The sequence below is a fragment of the Rhinatrema bivittatum genome, chromosome 3 (genome assembly GCF_901001135.1).
Source record: "Rhinatrema bivittatum chromosome 3, aRhiBiv1.1, whole genome shotgun sequence".
NCBI classification, from domain to species: Eukaryota; Metazoa; Chordata; class Amphibia; order Gymnophiona; family Rhinatrematidae; genus Rhinatrema; species Rhinatrema bivittatum.
In genome coordinates this window covers 73,353,001-73,369,574 of record NC_042617.1, presented here as the reverse complement: position 1 = coordinate 73,369,574, position 16,574 = coordinate 73,353,001, and the positions used below count along the sequence as shown (strand labels likewise).

The 16,574-nt window shown below is 40.5% G+C and overlaps 1 protein-coding gene across 1 annotated transcript in view; it reads left to right on the top strand.

The window, feature by feature from the left end:
• MCFD2 (multiple coagulation factor deficiency 2) overlaps window positions 1-16,574 on the top strand; it is a 49,112-nt gene that overhangs the window by 14,101 nt on the left and 18,437 nt on the right. Inside the window, exons 2-3 of the mRNA XM_029593371.1 lie at window positions 14,690-14,860; window positions 15,256-15,415. Of these exons, the coding sequence (XP_029449231.1) occupies window positions 14,703-14,860; window positions 15,256-15,415 (318 nt within the window). The 5' untranslated portion in view covers window positions 14,690-14,702. The remainder of the gene's footprint in view (window positions 1-14,689; window positions 14,861-15,255; window positions 15,416-16,574) is intronic.

Here is a 16,574-nt window from a genome sequence, read left to right as displayed (position 1 = left end):
TGGGAGTGGGAAGCCTGTGTGTGTGTGTGTGTGTATGCATGAGTGAGATCAGGTGACTGGTGTGTGTGTGTGTGTGTGTGTGTGTGTGTGTGTGTGTGTGTGTGTGAGAGAGAGAGAGAGAAAAAGTGATTATGGGAATGAGAAGCCTGTGCATGTGAAGAGTGAGCATGGGAGTGAGAAACCCGGGTGTGTGTGACACATCATGGGAGGGAGAAGCCTGTATATCTGAAAGAGAACATGGGAGTGAGAGACTGGTGTGTGTGTGTGTGTGAGAGAGAAAGAAAGTGATTTTGGGAATGAGAAGCCTGTGCATGTGGAGAGAACAAGCATGGGAGTGAGAGACTGGTGAGTGTGTGTGTGAGAGAGAGAGACAGCGAAAGTGATTATGAGAGTGAGAAGACCATATATGTAAGTAGAACACGGGAGTGGGAAGCCTGTGTGTGTGTGTGTGTGCGCGTGTATGGCATGAGAGAAACTGTTCAGGAAGGTGACTGGTGTGTGTGTGCCAAAGACTGTTTGGGAGATGATTGGTGTGTGAGAGACAGAAACTGGTCATGGGGGCATGACTGGTATGGTGTGTGTGTGTGAGAGACATGGGCACTAAGGAAGAGGACCATAAGTATAGAGCTTAGCTTCTACTGCTGCTTCTGGTGTGTGCCACGGCCTGCAGGGAAGGGGAGTAGGAGAGCTACTGGAGGGGGTAAGTAAAGGTGGCTTTAAGTTTATTTTTCTTGACTGCCATTTTAATTGTGTGATGTCTGCTTTTTTGAAATATTTTATTGGTGTTTGGAGAATGTTTAATAGTTTTTATGAGTTTTTAATTGTTGGATGTTATTCTGTTCATAGCTGTTTTGAAACATTTATTCTGCTTATTAGTATAGTTTTACAATTATTTCTGTGTGGGGATCTATAGTGCTTGCTAGTTCTGTTTTCCTAATAAGAGGTGTATTGGTTTTTAGGACCTGATTTAATATTTGTAGTGTTGCCTTTTCATAGATAGGGTTGCTCCTGTTTGAGTGTATTCCATAATACAGGTGTAACTGTGTGCGGATTAGTTTATGTGCATTACTACAGATCCTGGGAGTATGTTAGGTTGGTTCTGTGTCTGTTACCGAGATGAGATATTTTGCTAGCATGTAAGCGTTTGTATCGGTCTTATTTGTTGTGTTTTCTCAGAGGACATGCATTGGTGGTAAACTGCTGTCTTTTCATAAGTAGGGCTATTGAGAACTGAGTTAATTATATTAGTCCGGCCCTCTAAAACATCCCAATTTCTCATGCGGCCCCATGGGAAAATTAATTGCCCACCCCTGCCTTAGACCCAAGTGTTCTATAGCCCCGAAAATTTAAATTTCACCTATACAGTATCGCCTATTCCCTGGTCCGACATTACATTATTCAATTGAAAGACCATCTAAAACCCTCCAAAAATACCATCAACACTATCGATTAAAAAAACAAACAAACTACATTTATTAGAAAAAGGATAGACCAAAAACAATTTATAGACCTTTTGTTTTCACAATTCACTAATTTACTAGAAACCAACATTGAAACTCTAGTTCAATTATGGAATAAGTCCAACAAAAATTGTTTAAACATCATAACCCCTATAACTACATGTTCTACACCCTCAAAACCAAAAGTCATCTGGTACACAAACTTCCTACGACAAATGAAACAGAAATTAAGACGCCTAGAATGACAGTGGCGGAAGAAACCCATTCCGGAACATAAAAACGCATATTATTCTTACCTACACAAATATAAAAAAAGAAATAGAACACTCCAAAAAAAACTACTACACCAGTCAAATTAAATCAGCAAATGGTGACCCACGTATACTACTTAATATTGTAAAAAGACTGACAACTGTCAAGCAAAATCATTCTGACCATATAAATGATGAATTTTGTAACAATATAGGACAATATTTTCAAGATAAAATAGTTATCATTTCATCTGAATTTGCCCACCTACCTATACCTCAATCACTACTCCCTTCATCAGTTTGTTCCTTTGGAAATTTTTCAAACATTGATTCTAAAACTATATCTCATATAATAACAAAAATAAAGCCTTCTAATAATCCATATAACCCTTGTCATGGAAATTTACTAAAACCATTGAAGGAACACATTGCCCCTTTTCTAACAAAATTAGTCAATTTGTCACTCAGTACTGGCCATTTCCCCAATACCCTCAAGCAAACATCAATATTTCTGATACCGAAAAAGAAAACTGCCAACTCATCTGATATTACAAACCACTGACCAGTAGCATCGCTCACATCCACATCTGTAGTTCACCACTAACTCTCCAAATAACTTGATGACAATGATCTCCTACATCCCAACCAACACGGATTCCGTAAATGGCACAGTACAGAGACCTTCTTTTGACACAATCTTTCGTGGCTTCGACTCACACAGGCTATATTGCAGTATTTTTAGATATCTCCGCCACTTTTGCACCATAAACCACGACATTCTCATCCTCAGTCTCCAACACATAGGAATGAACAGTACTGCTTTACAATGGTTTAAATCTTTCTTATTGAATCATCCCCAGAAAATCACCCTTGGAAACCACAGCTCCTCATGGTATTTTTACCAATACAGGTGTCTCACAAGGATCATCTCTAACAGCTATTCTTTTCGACATATACATTTTACCACTTCCATCTTCTAGATGGATTAGGTGTGATTTTTAAAATATATATGCAGATGATATTCAGTTTTTAGTTCCCTACTCTATTTCCTACCCCAATACCCTCTCCTCTAACCAGTCTATATCTGAAAACTATCAGATGATGGCTGTCCCATAATCGCTTAAAACTAAATACCACAAAAACTGAAATCACAATTTTAACTTCTACTTACGTCCCCATCCGAACGCTTACCAACTACATTAATTCTCGACAATCACTCATCCCAATTTCTCACCATGTACATAATTTGGGCATTATAGTTGACTCTAACTTATCCCTAACTACAAACAATTCTGCAATAGTAAAGAATCATTCTACAAACTTTATTTACTGAAACAACTAAAACCATTTCTTTTTCCAAATGATTTCCATACAGTTTTACAAGTCCTCATACTTACCGGATTGGACTATTGTAATTCTCTCTATCTAGGTCTTCCAGATTCTTCAATTCGTCTACTCCAGCTCATTCAAAATACTGCTGCCCATCTTCTAACTACCAGTAATATATTTACACTGGTTACCAATACATTTTTTAATATAAAATAAAATACTAACCATAATTTACAATTTAATCTTGAGACTCTATAAGCCGTCACGGCAACTACGCTCAATGGATAAATGTCTACTTGAAATACCAACCATCAGAACTGCACAACTAGATCTAACACGCAAACGTGTATTCTTATTGGCTGGTCCCACGCTGTGGCACGCATTACCCGAGTCTATCCATCTTACTTCCACTAACCAAGATTTCAAAAAAGCGCTTAAAACTAATTTGTGTTCCATTGCCTTTAAGAAGTTAAACCGCCTGTAACTCTCGAAACAAAGTTTAAAAAATTTAAAAAAGATCTAAAGACCTGGCTCTTTGAGCGAGACTATTCAGACAATCTAGAAAAAGTCATTAACATCAAGAACCCTGAAAGATTGTCTTTCTGTAATGTATTTCCTTTTAAGCAGTTGTATCCTCCCTCATCTAGCGTAATGTATATTTTATAAATATTGATGTACACTCCCTATTTTTTTTTTATGTGACTCTCTGTAAACCATTGTGATGTATTTTCGAACGACGGTATACAAAATCTTTTAAATAGTGTCCTTGTTGATTGCTGTCTGAATCTAATTTCCTTTTTTTTTCTTCTTTCCCCCTACCATTTAAAACAGAGAGCAATATTGGAGTAGTATCAACAGTATGAAGGCTTATTGATTAAGGGTAGTAACCGCCACACGAGCAAGTTACCCTCATGCACTTTTTTCTTCATTTCCATCCTTTAGTCCAGAGCTTTCCAAAGTGTGTGTCACGACACTTTAGTGTGTCGCGCAAGCCCGGTGCACGTGACTGGGCGGAGCAAGTGGGAGCCAATGCAGCCGCCGGTGGACCTCATCCCACTGGTGGCTGAGTAGTAAAATATCGCTGTGCTGTGCCGGAGACACACAGCAGGAAGATCGGCAGGGCCGTGGTGGAGCTCACATCACCAAGGCCCGAAGAAAAAGGTCACGTCTAAACGTGCAGGTGCTCCTCCTCCTCCTTCTGCCCACGCGGCCCCGAAGAAAAATGTTGCCGGAGCCGCGTGGGCAGGAAGGAGGAGGCGCATCAGCCACGTGCAGAAGAGAAACAGCGTTGTTGCAAGAGAGACTGTGAGTATGAATGATTGTATGAGAGAGAGCATGTGAAAGTGAGAGCCTGTGTGTGTGTGTGTGTGTGAGAGAGAGAAAGCATGTGAGAATGAGAATCTGACTGTGTGTTTGAGGGAAGAAGATAGATGGAGAGAAAAGAAATAGAAAAAAAAGACAATATGAAAGGAATTGGCAAAAAAATAAGAAAGGGGAGGTGGAACAAAAAAGCCTGTGACCAAACGATTAGAAAACTAAGATCAGACGACAAAGGTAAAAAAAAAAAAAAATACTTTTTACTGATTGGCACATGTAATCTTTGGTAATGTGCAAGAGTAGCACTTTCACAATGTACGAGATCAACATGGAGGAAGTGGAAACCCACGGGGCCTGCACAGAGGAGGCAGCAGAATGAGCTTCAGTGCCTCCCCAATAGCCATGCGGCATCAGTGACAGTGGCAGCAGAGGAATGAGAGAGGCTCTGAGGTTGCTGGCAAAAGAAAGAGAGGGGGTCTCTGCCTTTAGTGTGTGCATGTGTATGAATGGGAGTCTGCCTGAGGGTGTATGTGTGTGAATGCATGAGTGCCTGCCTGAGGGTGTGTCTGTGTATGAGAATGAATGGGTGTCTTTCTGGGTTTGTATGTGTGATAATAGGTGCCTGTGTGTGTGTGAGAGAATGAATGTGTGCATGCCTGGGGGATTGTGAGGGAGTGGTGTGAGAATGAATGGGAGCTTGCCTGGATGGCCTGGATGTGTATGTTTGTGTGTATGAGAGGGAGCCAGAGAGAGATTGAGAGCATGAGTGTGTATGAGAAAATCGTGGGGGGGGGGGGGGGGGGGGTGTGTGGAGGGGGAGAGAGAGTGTCTTAGAGCCTGAGAGTGTGTCAGTGTCTGTGAGAGCGAGAGGTTATGGTGGGTATAAGAGCATGAATGTGTATGTATGTGACAGTGTATGTGTGAGAGAGAATGGAAATGTGAGTCTGTGTGAGAGAGAATAACCTCCTAATCCTTGACAATATCAGGGTGACTGGAAATCAAGAGCTCCCACGTATGGACAGCAAGGGCCTTTTAAAATCCTTATTAGTTTTAATTATTGCGTGTTATTTGATATATGTGCTGTTTTGAAATATTTTATTGGTGTTTGGGAAATTGTTAAAAATGTATAATTTTAATTAATAGAAATTCTATTTATCAGTAGTTTTAAAATATTCTTTTATTAGTATGGTTTTACTATTATAACTGATGCTTTATGTTTCTTGATTTTATTTGTTTTATGAGGAATGGTGCTTCTGTTTTTCCATTGTTAATACACAGAGTCTGGCTTCTTGGGGTTTCCATTTCAGTTTTTGTCTAATTTGTGCTCCTTTATTTTGTATTCTGTATTTGGTGAGGGTCTGTCTCTGCTCTGTGTGTGTGAGACCATGATGAGAGATTCTGCTAGCATAGGGATCTATAGCAATCTGGTTTGTTTTGTTTCCTCAGAAGGTGGTGTATTGGTATTCTAGGACTCAGTGTAATATTTACCCATGCTTATTCACAGGTAGGGTTATTGTTGTTTGAGTCCTTGGTGTTATTACTATTATGTTGTTATGGGATTGCAGTATAGATTTTGAGTGTCTTTTTTGCGGGGTTTTGTGTTTAGTTCACAGTGTGTCTGGCAGTGGAAAGTGTTTGTGCTACTGTTACTGTGAGGTGACACCAGAATTTGAAAATATCTTTTAGTATGATGAGCTGTAAGGGAAACATCCAAGCTCCATTGTTTGGGGGAATTTCAGTGGATGCACAGAGTTAGAGAACTGGAGGTGCAGGATTTATATTGACATTCTGTCCCTTCCTATAAATTCCAGACTTCACTCTCACAGCCATATAGAATTAGTTGAATGAGGCTATCAAATAATTATATAGTGTGAAACTGGCCAGCTTTTTAAAACTACGCAGAAGACCCTTTGGACTTTTTTTTATTAACACCAAATATTCAAAAGCTGTGTTCATCCCATCAAGCTCATATATCTCATTAAAGAGGTAAATTGAATAACACAATAACTTTGTTTTATTATTGTTACTCACAAAATATAACAATAACATTAATCTTGGAATATTATATATTTTTAATATAAATGAAAGGTTTTCACAAGATAGGTTGTGTCGTGAAACATTTTATTATGTATATATTTAAGGAAACATACATTGTCGAAATACATTTTGCTCGTTTAACCTTTAACCTCTGGTTTGCTAGTAGACTGAATTACTGTGTCACGAAATTATGTTTGTCTAAAAAGTGTGTCACCAACATGAAAAGTTTGGAAAGCTCTGCTTTAGTCTTTAAGGATCCACAGTGTTTATCCTATGCCCCTTTGAAATCTTTCACTGTTTTTTGTCTTCACCGCCTACTCCTCCTTCCAGGCATCCACCACCCTCTCTGTGAAGAAATGTTTCCTGATGTTGGTTCTGAGTCTTCCTTCCTGGAGTTTCATTTCTTGACCCCCTAGTTCTACTTACTTCTTTCCAACGGAGATTTGTCGATTGTGCATCATTAAAACCTTTCAGGTATCTGAAGGTCTGTATCATATCTCCCCTGCACCTCCTTTCCTTCAGGGTATAGATATTTAGGTCCTTCAACCTCTCCTTGTAAGTCATTTGATGGAGACACCACCACCACCATTTTTGTTGCCCTTCTCTGGACAGCCTCCATCTTGTCTCTGTCTCTCTTGTTATATGGTCTCCAGAACTGAATACATTACTCCAGGTGAGGCCCCACCAAGGACTTGTATAAAGGCGTTATCACCACCTTTTTCTTACTGGTTATTCCTCTTACTCTGTGTAGCCCAGCATTCTTCTGGCTTTAGCTATTGCCTTGTCACATTGCTTCGCTGTCTTCAGATTGCTAAAGACTGTCACCCAAAGGTCCCTTTCTTGCTCCGTGCAAAGCAGCCCTTCACTCCTCATCACATACAGCTCTTTTGGATTACCGCACCCCGATGCATGACTCTCTGCATTTCTTGGCATTGAATCCCAGCTGCCATATCTTCGGCCATTGTTCAAGCTTCCTTAAATCACGTCTAGTTCTCTCTGCTTCTTCCGGTGTGTCCACTCTGTTGCAGATCTTAATATCATCCACAAATAGACAAACTTTACCTTCTATCCCTTCTGCACTGTCGCTCACAAAGATATTGAACAGAACCGGTCCCAACAGTGGTACTTCGCTTAGCATGTTCTCTCTTCAGAGTAGGTTCCATTTACCATCACACATTGCCTTCTCTCCATCAACCAGTTTGTAATCTAACATCTTGGCGCATACTCCCAAGCTTCTCATTTTATTCATAAGCCTCTTGTGCAGAACCGTATCAAAAGCTTTGCTGAAATACAAGTAGATCACATCGAGTACTCTTCCTCGATCCAATTCTTTAGCTACCCAATCAAAAAAATCAGATTTGTCTAATAGGAACTTCCCCTGGTGAATCGATGCTGCCTCGTGTCAAGCAACCCATTGAATTGTAGATAGTTCACTATCCCTTCCTTCAGCAGAGTCTCTGTTAATTTTCCCACCACTGAGGTGAGGCTAACTGGCCTGGGGTTTCCAGCCTCCTTTCTGCTCCCGCTCTCTTGTGAAGTGGGACCGGCACCACTCCCGTTTCCAGGGATGTCTTGCACAGGTCCTTCAGTGGACCCACCAGCACATCTCTGAGCTCCTTCAATATCCTGGGATGTACCTCATCCGACCCCGTGGCCTTGTCCACTTCCAGTTTTTCTAGCTCTTTCCATACATTCTCTTCTATAAATGGAGTTTCGTCTACTCCTCCCCAGCCACACTCTTGTCATATGGCAGTGTCCTGAGCCAGCCCTGCTTAATAAGCATTTTAATAGTATATTTAGGTTTAGCTGCTATTGCATTTTGAACATATAATTAGCCATGTCCTTTATTACAGGATTTTAATTCTTTGCTAATAGCTCTGATATTTACTTTGTGTTCCTGCCTTGTTCCTCCTTTGTGTTTGTTTCCTCTCTTTGACCGTAGCCCTTTACAGGTTTAGAGGATGGAAATAAAGAAATGTGGGTAGCTTGTGATAACTTTAAGTATAACCTGCATGGGGTAACCTGCACAGAGCTTCAGATACTACCCTAAACAACTGGCTGGGCCATCTGCCATCATTCAGTTTGTTACTGTCTGCTCCTTTTTAATGCCTTTTTTTTTGCATATTTGTTTAACCTACACAGTAAATCCTTCACACAGAGAAAAACAATTTTTTTTTTTTTTGCTTTCATGCTTTCGTTCCTGGCCATTTTCTTATTATTGAGCCATTGTGTATTGTATTCAAGCCCTGATGTAATAAGGGGGTGGAGGGTGGCAGCAGCTGAGGCTTTGGAGTACTGCCTCTTTCTTAAAGGGATCTCTACCCCTCCACAAAACTTGATATTTCTTACCCAGAATTTCTCTGCTTCAAAGGCAGGGAAGAAAGTCTGTTACTTCACTTTCAACGCATAGCTCTCTGCTTCAATGGCAGGGGCAATGTAGAAAAGAGGATCTATATATAGACAACAACCAACAAGGACTGAATTACATAGTCGAGTAAACAAAAGCATGGGTGTAGCTTGCTTATTGAGGCGGTTACTACCCCTAACTAAGCTACATATTCAATTAGATGCAGTTCCAACACTGCTCTCTACATTAATGGTGGGGTGGAAGGGAAATAGAACTAAAAGGTACTAAGAGCCAAGTGTAACAAGTAAGAGGGAAAAAAAAAGTGCATAGCTTGCTGGGCAGACTAGCTGGGCCTTTTGGTCATCTTCTGCCGTCATTTCTATGTTTCATTTCTATATATCTATCTATCTATATAGATAGATATCTATATATAGATATAGTTCCAGGAAAATGGCAGCTGTGAAGCTGAGATGAGCATTGATGCTGGTGACTGCTATCTTATAAGGCAGCGTTTCTCAAGCTGATCCTGGGATATACAAAATGAATATGCATATGAGAGATTTGCACAAACTTCCTCATTTTATGCAGCTCTATCTCATGCATGCTCATTTTGGATATCCTGGAAACCCGACTGGCTATGGGATACTTGGGGACCAGCTCAAGAGGAACAGAGGTGTGACAGGAAGCAGAAGTATAAGGGGAGCTTGGTTACCCATTTCCAGTAAAAATGTGCAAAAGGGGAAACAAGTAATTGCATACAGATTTGCTCCTTTCAGAAGGCTAATGAATGTTTAAAGATAGAAGCTCTCAGAAATGCTGAGATTCCTTCCTTTGCATTGTTCCTGAAGCAGGAACTTCAGTAGTCCCAGAGGCCTCTGCATCTTTACACTTTTCTTTAGCTTTCTAAATAGGAAAATTGTCTTTTGGAATCTTTATTTACTTATTATCCTCACTAGTGTAAGCAGGACCAATGTCCAGATTAAGATCTGGGGGGGAAACGCACGTTTCCAGCCCCCTGATTTTGCTCTTGGGCGAATCAGTTTTCAGAATCGAATCTAAAAATGCTTTGCTACCACAGTTTCTGAGAACAGCAAAAAGCTGGCGTTGCCAACAGCAGGGAGTTACTGTCCATGCCCAGAGGGTAAAAAATAGATTCTCCCCTATTATGACTCTTTTCCCTCTTTCAAATGTCATCCTGATCCCTGAGTAAAGGACTAGCCTAAGCCTGGAGAAAGAGCGGTTATGAGGATTTTATTGTTAATATATATTTAAACTGGTGCTTTTAAATATATTTATAAATGATCTGGAATGGGGTACGACAAGCAATATGATCAAATTTGTGGATGACATAAAATTATGCAGAATAGTTAAATCTCAAGCAGATTGTGATAAATTGCAGAAGGACCTTGCGAGACTGGAAGATTGGGCTTCCAAATGGCAGATGAAATTTAATGTGAACAATAGGGTGGCCCTTATTTTTCAACTTTTGAAATTCTTTGCTCTCAACCCCTAATCTTGCTCCAACATACGGAAAAGTGCTCCTTGCCAAATTTCAGCTCAATTGAACTATTTTAAGGTGACTCCCAAAGGCCTTAAAGTTTCAAATTTCACCGAGAAGTTAGTATTTCTTATTTAAAACTTTTGTATTTAATTTTTAAACATTGTTTGGGGAAAATAATAATCAAGCATAATCAAAAGACAATTTTATTACTGTTTTCTTCTTACAGTTATTTACATGAAATAAAAATTAGCCAAGATATTGAGCAAAAATTGCAACAAAAGAAAATACATACTTCGCAAAATAACGTCTAAAATGGAAAAAACAATATAAATGTAATAAGATACCAGATTTTACTGCTTCATTAGGCCAATTTTGGTAGCATCTGGGTACTTTTTTCTATGTTTACTAACAATCTGCACAAATGTATTGCTTTTCTTTTTCATTCTTGGTCAGGATGTTCTGGTATTCTTGGATTAGCTTTTCTCAGCCACATTGTTAACTATTACAATGCTTTTCAATGTTTCCAACCCATGTTGGAAGTTGACATCATCTTTCCAAGTAGATGGGCAGTGTTTTGTTTTGGGTTTTTTTTTTTTTTTTTTTAGAAGATGATCAGCATTTCGGTCGAAGATTTTGCATCTGTCTACTGCTCTGACAATTGTGGAGTGAAAAAGTCTAGTGTGTCTCTCATACCCGAAGTACTTGGTTCGCTCACTGATATATCACTGAGTCAGGTTGTGTATCTTGAGCAGGATCATTAGAATGTGCAAAAAACCATCCAACAATCCAAAAATGAACAGATTATTTAAGAAAGAGAGTGGAAGTTTCATATCTTGATCCCTTAGTAATGTGCCAAATTAATGGTACTATTACTGGTCTCTCACTTTTTCATAATCATTAACATACCACCTTCCTCCCTTGCCAAAAAGCCAGAAAATCCCACTCATGTCTACTTGAATGCTTTTTGACGACTTTTTATATATACGTGCACATCAAGCGTCATAATCCTAAGGCCTTAGAATCCAGCACCCTTACCCACAGCCGCCGCCAGCGCCGACCATGAGGCTGCCCCGACTTGAATCCCGGGTCTCTTTCTCCGCCTCCTCGCACCGGAGCCAATCGGGTGAGCCGCCGCCGAACAGCCAATCGGGGGACAGCCCCGACTGTCCTTTTAAATCAGCGCGGCAGCTAGGCACCGCACGCTGAAGGAGCGCGACAAAGGGGCAGGCCCCTTTGTGCGCCCCTTTGTGCAGCCCTGGAGTATAGCCGCAACCCCTTTCTAGCTGCAATTACATTTACACACCTCAGCTTTCGCTTCAGATCTCAATCCAGCCTATATCTCTTCAGTCTTCTCTTCAGTCATCACAGCCAACAACATCCTCAAGCAACCTCAGCTTCATACTCACTCTGGCGTTTTATCTTCCCAACCTTCATCCAGCACTCAATGTGTATCAGCACTCATTCTGCAGTCATTCAGATCTAGCATTTCATCCAGCATTCATCCGTCATCCTACGGTTCTTAATCCCCGGCCAGACCCATTAGCTCGACCAGATCTCTATCCCTCAGTTTGAGACTGATCACTCAGGCACAGCTCAAACCGACCCTTGCCTGCACCGGCCTCACCTCTTCCGCCCTCTCTCCTCACCAGCTCCCCGGCTTGATCTATACATCGCACGCTCTCCAGAATGCGCTCCTCTGCTATCCCCATAATTCACAATTACTGGGCCAGACCGCTTAAAGCTAAACCAACTGTTCTTCCTACCAACCACCATCAGAGGCTCATTCTCATCATGATATCACCAGTCACACAAATACTAGGCCTCTCACTATTCTCACTTACTCTATTCAACACCCAATCCATCACCAAGAAAACGCACATACTCAACGACTACCTGTTAGAAACCAAACCAGACATTTGTGCAATCACAGAAACCTGGTTGAAACCCTCGGACACTGTCTTAATAAATCAGCTCCCCATACAAACCTATGACCTCCTCTCATTTCCTAGACTCAAAAAGACAGGAGGAGGGCTGCTGTTAGCTGCAAAAAAAGGGCTAGGCCTAACCCTACATTTCTCAAATTCTACACCCAATCTGGAATTTGCCTTCTTTAAATCAAAGTTTCTTCAAATCTGTCTAATCTACGCCCCCCCCCCCCCCCCCCAGGAACTCAAGAGTACGACCTCTCTCCGGTTATTGAACTCATCGCAAAACACTTCAATGCGGACAAACCAGCCATCTTGATGGGAGACTTTAATCTTCATGTGGACGCCCCGCCACTCTCTTAGAATTGTGAAACCCTACTCGCCGGGCTCAGACAAATTGTCAACAGTCCAACCCACAAAGCGGGCCACACCTTAGACCTCATCTTTATAAACGAGGGCTTCTCGCTATCCGCCAACCCATGTTACTCTCCAGTCCCATGGTCGGACCACCAGATCATCTCCACAGTCCTAGAGATTAAGGAACACCATCCCCAGGCTTTCCCTATAACCTCAGTCACATTCAGGAAACCTTGTTCCAATGAACTCCTCAGTACGCAGTTCGCCAAGGAATTAGCTTAACTCGACCTTGCGGACGCCAACACTGCAACCTCATCTTGGATCAACATCACCAGCAAAGTAGCTGAACAAACCTGCCCAACGATCACAAAAACACTTCATCCTGATAGGACAACAGGAAACCATGGTTCACACCTGAATTGAAGTCCCTCAAGCAGGATCTTAGAAGTCATGAACACAGTTGGCGCAAAAATCAATCCACCACAAATCCCGCCTAAATGCCTACAGGAATGCCATCAACAGAACAAAGAGAGAATTTTTCTCTAAAAAGATCCATCACTTCATCTTCTCGACCTCCGCCAAGAGCCCTGCCCTCTGGTCTTCAAAAAAGTTGAAAACATGGCTTTTCAGCCAGGCCTTCGCGGAGTGATAATCCTCTTACCAACTCCAACTTTAGACTGGTCTTTCGACTCTAAGTCCTTAACTATACTGGCTCTACAGTTTTTCCCCCAACTCATTTTCAATATCGGCAGCCAGAGACCACATTAATTCCTGACCTAGTTGCGGATCAATATGTTGCCGGTAGCCACCTAATCCCTCTGTGAATCCTGTTGCACTTGTTTGATTTCTTTCATTGTAATCGCCCGCTAGCTAAGTTGGCTCTACCCTTTTTCCTCTAGCTAATCCAGTTTTCCCCATTATTATAGCGTTCCCCTTAAATTAGCTGGAAGTTTCTTTCATGTATAGCCCTATGTTTATATTATACTTAATTGTTTCTTCATGTTCAGTATACCACATGTTCTTGGTATTCCTACCAATTGTCTAATTGTTCAGTGTTTCTGCATGTTTTATTATATCACATGTTTCATTGTATCTGACCCATGGCGACCATTCAGTTTTGATGTAAACCAGTGCGAGATGTATACTTTACAGGAACATAGGCATAGAAAAGTTAAAAATAAATAAATAATCCTCTTGTGCAAAAAATCTTTTTTTTTTTTTCTTTTCTTTATTACTATAATAGTTCAAAGCTACTATTCAATCTAAAAAATGTTTGACATCTTCCCATGCTTAGCTTTTTCATGCTCATGCCATTGGTCGGCCCCTGTCACATGGTTGGAGCACAAGATGGCATAGTAGAAAGAGATGCAATATGCTATCCAGTTAGAAAGGGGGCAGTGGCAAGGCTGGAGGATTCAAAAAGCAACACCTGCTTCATCAGTAAATAGCAGTAGTCAGTCCACTCTCAAAAATGCCAAGATGTCTGGAAGCCACTCTTCGGTGCACCCAGGGAAGGATTCTTGGACCCTTGATCTTAATGGGAGACAGGTGTATCGGGGTGCTGCGCGCATTGCCTCATAGCTTCCTATGTGCTCTTCATGAGGTGGGGTGAAACACACTGAAAGAGGTGACAGGAGGGCCACTGCACCCCATCTCGCCCCTTGCTGTATTTCTTTGCTGAGTCTGCCTCCTTTGTTGGGCTTCAGGCAAAAAACTCCTTGATTTTTCCCTAGTAAGTTTTTCACACTTAGATGCATTTTCTTTCTAGTGCATTGCCTGCTGAGCCCAGTTCATTTGGGTAGTGTGGGTGTTAGCTCTCCCCTCTCGCCATATTGTACAAGAGGCAAAGAAAGAATTGGCCTCGGCCCAGAGATCTTAACCAAAAAGTTGAGAGCACAAGTCTGTGCAAGAGATGAGGGTACTGTTTATTTGACACCTTTTTGAAAAGGTTTAATGTACCAGCATTGTTTAGGCAACTTGTGGTCATGGAATGCAAAAGCCATTCTTCCGTACTGATAATTATTTTAGAAATAAATCACGATGGCTTTCCTGTATGGATGTCATGCAGCTTGTTCCCACCTAGGAAAGTTAGCACCTTTTATTGTCTCTCTAATTTGTATTTTATCCTTACTGATTTTCATGATTCTCTTTTCTTTCACTCTCAGGTATTGAAAGATCATGTTGATCCAAAGGATTTGTGAAGCCTATTTGCTGTGCGCACTGCTGTCTCTATTCTGGCTCCATTCAGCCTCGGCCCAGGACCACCTGAATGTTAAGGTGGAAGAAGGGAATCGTGCAAATGTTCACTTTGACAGGAACATGGTACAAGACAAAGAGTATGTAATATTCATTCTGCCAGTCAGAGATGGTATTATAGCTATCTATTGAATTTTAGCCTTTTGAAAAAGAAACTAAAGCATAATTTGATGTGTCCCAGCCTAGTAACTTAAGCACATGTGCTGGCACACAACCTTCAGTGAGTTGTGACTCTGGAAATATCACTTGTAGGTTGTTGAGTAGTTTAAAGTCACACCAATGCCCCAGGATAAAAGAATAATCCATGGTCCCATTTATAAATCCTTGGCTTTAAATAGTAGTTCAGTTTGCTATAGTTTTCTTGTTTTTGTTGTATTTACTGGTTCACCTAGCACTGTGGTGACACACTAAGATTTAAATATGTAAAAGTTATCCCTGTGAATTCAGTCTGAATGCTTGTTTTTCTGCTTTCTAGCCATATTATGGAACATTTAGAAGGTGTTATTGAAAAACCAGAATCAGAGATGAGCTCACAAGAATTGCAGCTTCACTACTTCAAAATGCATGATTACGATGGCAATAGTCTGCTGGATGGTTTAGAGCTTGCTACAGCTATCTCTCATGTACATAAAGAGGTGAGCTCGAAGCCCAGTGCTTTTAAAATACATTTTTGCAGCCTATTTTTAAAAAGCTTTGTGGCCTAGTGCATTTCCCTTACTTAAAGGAGATTTAAGTGCAAGAAAACAGCTGGACTGCCCAGTCAGTTTTGTCTGTCTTTAACCATTATTAAAATTGTCTATGGCAAGTCTCCAGTCTTTGGGTACCAATGTAATGCCAGTTTTTAAAAAGGATCGAGGAGAGATCCAGGAAACTACAGACTGAGTCTGATGTCCGTGCCATGCAAAATGGTAGAAACTATCATTAAGAGCAAAATTGCTGAACATATAGATAAGCATAGTTTAATGGGACAAAGCCAACATGGATTTAGCCAAGGGAAGTCTTGCCTCTCCAGTCTCTGCTACATTTTTTTTTTAATTTAATTTTTATTAATTTTCACAAATGTGTATACATCATGAAAATATGTACTTCAACAAAAGAAAACAACTTTTGAGAACATCATTAAATCAATATTTACATTGAGTACATATCCCATAATTGGGGGAGAACTATACCATTTCAATAATTATTAAGCAATCCTTACATATAATATCAAAAGGAAATTTACCTATTATTCAACTATATAAAAAATAATTGAAGAGAAGGGAGATTGTGATTCTTTTTACTGGACATTATTCGCTCTGTACTTCAACTTGGCTTTTATCTAACAAAAAGGTTTCTAAATGTGTAGGATCCACAAAACCATATTTATTACCTTGATAGTTAACTAGGCATAAACACGGAAATTTCAAAAAGAATGTAGCACCCATTGCAAGTACCTGCGTTTTTAAAGAATGAAAATATTTTCTTCTTGCTTGTGTGGCCCTAGCCACATCTGGAAATATTTGCAACTTATGCCCACAAAATAACATATTCCTTAATCTAAAGAACTTCTTAAATATATTTTCTTTATCTTGCTCAGCTATAAATGATATAAAGAGGGTAGCTCTTTTGTTAATAATGTCAATTGACTCCTCTAAGAAAGTCGATACTCCTATCGAAGGTGAGATTTCCCCATTGCCAATCTGCCCTCCAGAAACTCTGGGGGCCTTTTTCTCCAGGTAATAAATTTTCGAAACTTTGGGGATTTCCTCATCTTGGTATGACATCTCCTTAAGAAACTTTTTAAACATTTCC